This window comes from Orbicella faveolata, unplaced genomic scaffold, assembly GCF_042242905.1.
Source record: "Orbicella faveolata isolate gen_17 unplaced genomic scaffold, um_ofav_v1 contig_2, whole genome shotgun sequence".
In the NCBI taxonomy this organism is placed as follows: Eukaryota; Metazoa; Cnidaria; class Anthozoa; order Scleractinia; family Merulinidae; genus Orbicella; species Orbicella faveolata.
Window position 1 is genome coordinate 31,116,893 of NW_028301547.1, and position 7,471 is coordinate 31,124,363.

At 40.0% G+C, this 7,471-nt stretch overlaps 1 protein-coding gene across 1 annotated transcript; it reads right to left on the reverse strand.

Annotated features, from left to right (window-relative positions):
• Nucleotides 1-389: 389 nt before the first annotated feature.
• Nucleotides 390-4,873, reverse strand: LOC110051512 (uncharacterized). Its single transcript, XM_020757539.2, has 4 exons — nt 4,727-4,873; nt 3,161-3,242; nt 2,514-2,611; nt 390-1,680 (listed from the first exon to the last, which is right to left on the reverse strand). Exons 1-4 carry the CDS (start codon nt 4,757-4,759, stop codon nt 1,405-1,407), a joined length of 489 nt encoding a protein of 162 aa, XP_020613198.1. The 5' UTR covers nt 4,760-4,873; the 3' UTR covers nt 390-1,404.
• Nucleotides 4,874-7,471: the final 2,598 nt, after the last annotated feature.

The window sequence follows — 7,471 nt, forward strand, 5'->3', positions numbered from 1 at the left end:
TAGAGAACAGAATCCAACAGATGCAATCTCCTGATTTCTATTAGCGGCCTGTTCAGTGAGGAAGATTTATCCAGGTACAAGTTGTTTATTTTCCCTTTTTTTCTACATAAAAAACAACTTCCGAGGAGGAACACCCCCTTCCCCCATTCCATTCCCGCCCTTCCTCCCCTCGTCCCATTCCACGTAGGCTGGATCAGTCAATCAGTCATTGTTTTTCAAAGTAACTATGAATGATTTCTATCTTGGAAATGTTTCCAAAGCTCGGAGAATTTCGGAATTGACTGTAATCTGCTGACAGAAGTAAAGCATTTGGCGCTTGTACCGCCTGAGTGATGAAGAACCTATAGTGCAAAAGATCTATGTTCGAAACGGTAAATAAATAACGAGTCTTTTAAAATGATTGTCATGTGTATTTATTCGTTTATATATACCTCATCATATAATGCCGACTCAAATTTCTTTCATGTGTATACATGTGTTTCATTATTCATCCATCTTCTGTTGTTTGGCGAAGATTTCTACAGTAATGTTCTAATACAGGAATACTGGCTCATCGATGTTAGCATTCAGAGCAATACGAGGTGTGACTAAATGTTTGATTTGTAAATTCCATTTGATTGGGTGTTATTTTTTTACATACTGTACAGAGTAAAAATAAATAAGCGTATTTTGTCTTTAAATTTTTCCCACCACGAATCTCAACAGCTACATATAACATGGTAGGAAAACGGCAGCAAAACGAATCGTATGATCATAAGACCTTCGAATTCTTCCTCTCTCAAAAAAAAAGGCACGATTTGATTTGTACATATATAAGCCATAAGTGTAATTTACAGTAATGTTAGGGTACCTATCATGTAGGGCTAGCTATGTAGCCGATAACCTCAACATAAATCGCAGGAACTCTTGTGAATATTTACACCACGGCAACCTCTATACCCCTATACTTTATCTACTATACCATATATTAAAGAAAAAAGGTATTTGCAGCGTAGAAGTGAGCTTCAAAAGAGAACTTCGACTTATTCAGTTAGAAGGCAGAACGACACTTTTAAGTGTCATACTGCGGAAAAGGACAAGGGTTAAGAACAATCTCAGAACTGGAGCTTTCTGAAGTACTTTTTAAGACTTGGGATCAGTCCATTTTCGGATAGATTGCAAGTGCAAGCTTTCCGATGAATAGATATTAGTGATTTCTTCATATTCAATGATTTTCAAAAGTGTTCTTTTTCTCGAAGTTTGTGCTACATGCAGAATAGATTTCAGGAGAGCTTTGATGTACTTCATATATCTACGTTGGCCATTCCCGGTTAGATGCTCTCGTTAACAGTCGTCACGCCATTGCAAAACGTCTCAACAACATTGAGTGACGATCCAGATGAGACAAAGAGGATTGCCTGTATTTTATCCAGTTTCACAGGGCAGCATTTTCCAGATGAGCATTTGGCTTGCCAATCTTCTGTTGATCTCAGCTAATGCCAGTGAGAGTTTCAAACGTCTTTCTGGCGAAGACAACACCTGCATAATGTGGTCAATCTTTCTCACTCTAGCTTTAGCTTGGTTTTCTTTGGAGATTTGGTGTCCCTTTCGCTTGATGATGGGTTTATCCGAGAACATCCTCGATCTGTCTTGGACTGCTTTGGGACTTTTTACGTTCTGATACAGGACTGGTTTTCTCAACTGCAAATAACGACAAAAGTAGAGTAATTCAGCCATTTTCAATTTAGCTTTGTCTTAATCTGTCAATTGCTAATTGGTTCATGAAATTCTTGCCACATTGTTTTAGCCAGTAAGAGTAAAGTTGTTATCTTGCTTAACCAATCAGGCGCGGAATCTTGACCTGCCGTGTTGAGTTGACAACCGCGATTTTCCCGCATTTTTACAGACATCCCGTTGTTTTTATAATGATCTAATTGGTTTACCGCGCTATGGATTTAATAGTCTTAATAATGGGCCTTTGATAAATGCTTACGGTTTTATGGTAGTCAAAAAAGTAGAAGAAAGAAACAGGTCGAACATCTGAACAGGTTAAGTTGACGAGTTTTAGTACTTTTATCATGGCACGACAAAGAGGTCTGGGAATAACTAATTATTCATTGCCAAATTAGTTCCAAATCTGTGCGAACCTGTTTGTTTATTTATGCCTTAAAACTCAAAATATGTGATAGTAAATCTTAAAAGAACGAGGGTGATTGAACCTGGGAAAGATCGAGAGGGATTCACATGTTTTGAGTGAATGGATGGAGGTTCTGGAATCGCACTTGTCATCGCAATTTCGGCGATGTGTCTTAGCTTTGAGTTATAAGATTTCAGCGCATTTCTCAGCTGTCACGATATTTTGCAGATCTCATTCCTCGGCTGTCAGTAAAAAAACAAAAACAAAAACAAAAACAAAAACAAAAAACGCGCGTCCTGTCGCAGTTGACAGAAATTTTATCAAATTTCTCTGTATTGATTAAACCAGATCCCCCAGCTAGTTTTGTGCAGCCTCTGTCTTTCATTCGTCCTCTCACCTTCTTAGCTGATGGATCGCTGTTCACTATGGCGCCATTTTGCTGTTTTTCTCGAAGAGTACTGAAGGACTGTCTTCTTGTAGTCCCCAGACGGTAACCTTGACAACGAGATAAGTGACATAAACATAAGCAAAAGAATGCCGCGAAATGTGAAACTGTCACACAACGAGAACTAAGTTTATCTCACTCTCTCATCAAATTATCTAAGTTAATGAAATCACTGAGTGATTGAAAGTTAAGAAACAACTCTTCTTGTAAATGACATTGCGAAGTACTTGTCAACTCTTTTCGACGATTTCAACGATATTAATTTTCTAAATAATGTGAATATTCAAATAAGTTAAAAAACAAAAACAACAAAAAGGCAATTGCAACGATATTTCTGATACATGTGAGTGACAACTTGTATCAGTGATAAACGCTTCTTGCGGGGGAGGAGAAAACAATAGCGAAGCCAACCCTCAAAAAAACGCTTCTTGCGGGGAATACAGAAACAAAGCCCCCCCCCCCCTCCCCACTTCCAAAAAAAAAAAAAAATCAAACGCACTCGTGCTTATCAGACTCGCTTTCCAGCGAATCCGTGCCAGATCCCGATTTTATTTCTTGGTGTTAGGGCGCTAGGCTATGTACAATGAAACCTGTCTTACCTGAAAACCGCTTCCCACCAATCCTTCGAGTTTCTGGTGAAAACACGTGCCCACAAGAGCAGGTACGACTTGAGGCCGCGACCTGTGTGAGAACAAGACGTTTTAAAACGGCTGCAAATTATGGGAGGGCGGCTTATTTAGATAGCTTTTTTTTCAGTATAGAATAAGTTCTCTATATCGGTACAAACCACGAATTAAAGATTGCTTAGCCATCACCTTTGTTGGTTCCATTCCTGAAAACTGAATTTTAAAACGACAACGCAAGATAATCACAATTTGTTACACAGCGGGGCAAACGTTCAGTTTCGTGCCATTTTGTGTCAAGTTTTGTTGTCTTTTGTGGGAGTGCAAACCGTTACTGGCGTGTGTGTTTTATTGAGACGATGAGCTCTTAGGGTTAGTAAGTGTCGGCTGACAACAAGGCTTGTAAATTGCCGAGCACGCAATTAATAGACCCAGTTATGTCCTTATTGATCAGTTACACTTATTTGATTACTTGCATAAATTAAACCGTCGTATATGTTGCACATCAGTTAACTTTGTTACTTGGAATATAGAAGGATAAAGCCCCGTATGGAAAGCACAAGCAATCGATGTGCAAAGGTCGTAAGTTTTCTTATTTTCAAGTCAAGTTTTTTTGTTCCCAAAGCCATACGTAAGCCTACAGCAAAATGCGAAACGCTGTGCAGTTATCATATGCAATCAAGAACGTTCGCAACGTCGAGAAGAAAATAGACCATGCTTTACGGTTCTTTTTTAAGTGCAGAAAATGGATGCCTAGAAAACATCTTGTAATTGTTCTGAGCGACTTTCGTTGACCCTAGGTTTGATCCTCTTTATAAAAAGGAATTATGATCGATGTGATAAGACTTCGTTTCTAGGTATCTGAATTTTCTCCATATTTATTCCTGACAACAATCTTAGAAAAGCTAGGCCGGATTCAATGTGAAACGAATTTTATTTATGTTACGCACACTGGTACGTGGCTGTCCCCTTTTTTCGCCTAGTTTCTCAGTCGCGCGGTACCGCCGAATTGCAAGAACCCAAAACAGAAAAGGATTTACCACGCACAATACAGCTCGAGGATAAGGCAGATTTAATTTGTACAAAAATTGTACAACGGACATAATGAAGCATGCTTCCTTTAAGCCCTTTTGTCATATTGAAAGGGATATCTTCTCCGTGTATTTAGAAACACAACAGAGGGTACGTTTTACGAGGCCTCGGAAGGCAAGTGACATGAGATGCACTGCGTGATGGAGAAAGTTGGTGTCATTTATCGCACTGGGTAATAGCGTTTTAAAACGGAGAGTCGAATAAAGTCGACCGAAATACAATCTTCTAAGAGTCACAGAAATAATTCAACAGAAAGAATGTGGTGTTGGTGATTTTAAGAGTTGTAGATAATAGATTCATTTACAAGATTTACATCAGGAACATTTCGTCACGGTGAAGTTGGTCCGAGGTCGATGGCTTACAAACAAGTCGCGGCTGCGAACACTCTGAAACTCAGGAATATTTTTCTTGAACTAGAGTGTAAGTTTACGCAATTAGCACACTACTAACCTTCGAGCTACAAGCGATGCAGAGCTTCAGCATCTTGCCTCCTATCCGCGAAACAAGCCAAAACTTGTTTTGAAGCGAAGACGAGCGGCGAACGATTTTACGTAAACTACGTAAACACCGCTCGAAGACGGCTCGATCAGAGTTCGTTATTATTTGAGCGCCTTTTTGGCGTAATTCCAGAAATTGTTTTAATTAACATTACAATGCGGTTTATTGTTTCGACCGACAACTGTGCATTCGGAAAATATGTAAATTGCGTCGTACTGTTTTCGATTTTTTTCCCATGAATAATTTGCGGCATATTTATGATTTTACAGTAAAAATATAAAATGTGCTATTTGAAGACATCGTGGTCTCCCTTTAATTGTTTTGAGCATGATTTCTATTCCTTGTTTTAAGCGCATGTTTTTGTAACCAAAATAATCGTCCTCGTTGAAAACCCACTGCGTCACTTGTAAACTATAAATATGCATGACTCGCCCACACACTCCTGGCCGGTCAATCTTTTCGATCGTGCAGAGAAAGCTACTGTGTGGGGAATTGAGAGAGCCAAGTATCGTTTTAGTCCGCGGGGTCTAGTAGAGTTTTAGATACCTGAGCTACGAGGAGTTCGAAGGAGGGGTGCTCGGCTGTGAAACTTAGCCGAAATTAGGGGTGCTAATGGTCCTTCAAAAACCATGGTTCTCGCAAAATTTTCGTTGAATTTCACGGGTCTCGCAGTCTCGTTTTTCAGCGGTTATGAGTGTCTCGCAGTCTTGATTTTACACAAAACTGTGTTTCAGTCTAGAGTTTTTCTCAAAGCTTAGAAAGTCTCAAAGTGCCGATTTGTTTGCTTGCGTTTGTCACGTCTAAGAACCTGAAAGACTCGAGCTAGCATAAATCAAAACACCGTGAGATAATTTGTAATTTAGATTGAGGGCCACTGGTTTATCAGTTTTTACTGTCATATGCTACCCTCGAAAAGTAAAGTTGTTACATTACTTGCTCACTACGATGAAGTCGAAGAAGTCTAAATGTTTCGGGCTCGCAAATAAAAACGCGTAATCCACCCCCTCCCCCTTGGCAAAGTCTCGCATTTACCATTCGTCACAAACTAGTTGTGGTGAAGAAAAATAAATCAGATGAATTAAACAGGCCAACGAACGAGGAAACAGAGGAGAGGAGACAGCTGTCTTCACTGATCGACCAGCGGGGTTTTCTGTTTGTCCTATCCCCCAACAAGGACACAACTTTCACCGTGCTCCATTGAGAGCCACATGAAGCTATCGGAGCCTAGTAAAAAACATTTAAAGTTTAATTCCCAGGAGCCGATTGTATAATTGTCTTGCTTGAATAATACTCTGCACGAGGAAAAAATCCACATAGAGCCATCTAGAACTACAGAGTAATCTCTGTGAATCTAGTATCCTGCGTAAGCGTAGCGGTTCCCTTCCAGGCCAGTGCGAGGCGCTCGAACAAAACGACTTTGGAAAATATGCAGAGGTTCGCAGCGCGAAAGGGAACAAAAACTCTTTGCCTACATCCCAAGGTTTCGTTCTCCTCTCGCAAACTTGGAAAAGAAACGCCGGCTTCGCAAGCTGCGAATACAGAAAATCAGAGTTTTCGTTTTTTATCTGGCGAATGTTGAACCGTCTGTGGTATTTTCGATCACAAACCTAATGTTTATGTATTTCGTTTATTTTACTCCTTGTTATTTTTGGCACGGCTATGTTCGACTTCTACCGATTCAATTCCCCGACAGATCCCCAGAAAGAAAACAAGCGATCTTAATTTTGACACAAAAAGAAGATTGTTGAGAAAGTAACAGTCAAAACCAAGGAACGATTAAAAGAATTTAAAACCTCTCTGTCATCTTCATGGGGAAATACAAAGGGTGGGAGGGTGGGAAAGCAAAGGAGCTGTCAGCAGCTACTTTAAGAACTTTAAAAATGAGTTCTCATAGTCATAACAAAATTGGCTTTATTTATCCAACTTCAGTCTGGGAATAGGCTCTCTAGTCAAAGATGGGGTGAAAGGAGAGTGGGAAGAAAGATGAGAGAAGAGAGAGGAGGGGAGATCGAGGAGGTCCAATCCCCCACTCGGCCACTTTACTCTCAGCCAGTTCCTTCTTGGCCCTCCCAGCCGTGGTCAGACCTCGGGGGTCAGACCCTTCGAGCCGGAGCCTGTTCATAGGCTAAGCCAACTCACAGGATTCAACATTATGTCCCGACAACTTTAACAATTCACCCATCAAACCAATCTATTCTATGGGTTTGTCTCAAATGCCACTTTCGCCCAAGTTCGTCCAGAAGAATTATGCGTCTCTAGAATAAAAACGGCTTTTTACGCCAGAGACCTAGGAAATCATTTTCACGAAATTGGAAGCCCCGAGACTAATAGGTTACAAAAAAGGAACTGAAAACGTATTTATACCCATTAGCTTACACCAGCAGAGGACGCTTTTGATTCGACCAAAATTCCGGTTTCGATTTCCAGAAATTTCCAGCGACGAGTGAGCATCTTATTCCGGAATTTCTGTAAAAGACGCATAAAAGACGGATAAAATATAGTTATTTTGGACTGGACCGCAATAATAACGGACGAAGATAAAATCTAGGTTTCGTAATTTTTAATAACAAACCTTGAAATTACTCTAGAAAAATTAGATTCGAGAATGGACAAAAGAAAGGCACTATAATTTTTGCCTTACAGGAAAACATTAACAGCTACATGTACAGGAAGCTAAGATGAATTCTCGCAAAAGGC

Coding starts and splice junctions, on each gene's coding strand:
- LOC110051512 (XM_020757539.2), bottom strand. CDS start 4,759: ATGCTGAAGCTCTGCATCGCTTGTAGCTCGAAG. Junction 2,612..3,160: donor TGGTGGGAAGCGGTTTTCAG/GTAAGACAGGTT, acceptor CTCGTTGTCAAG/GTTACCGTCTGGGGACTACA. Junction 1,681..2,513: donor GCGATCCATCAGCTAAGAAG/GTGAGAGGACGA, acceptor CGTTATTTGCAG/TTGAGAAAACCAGTCCTGTA.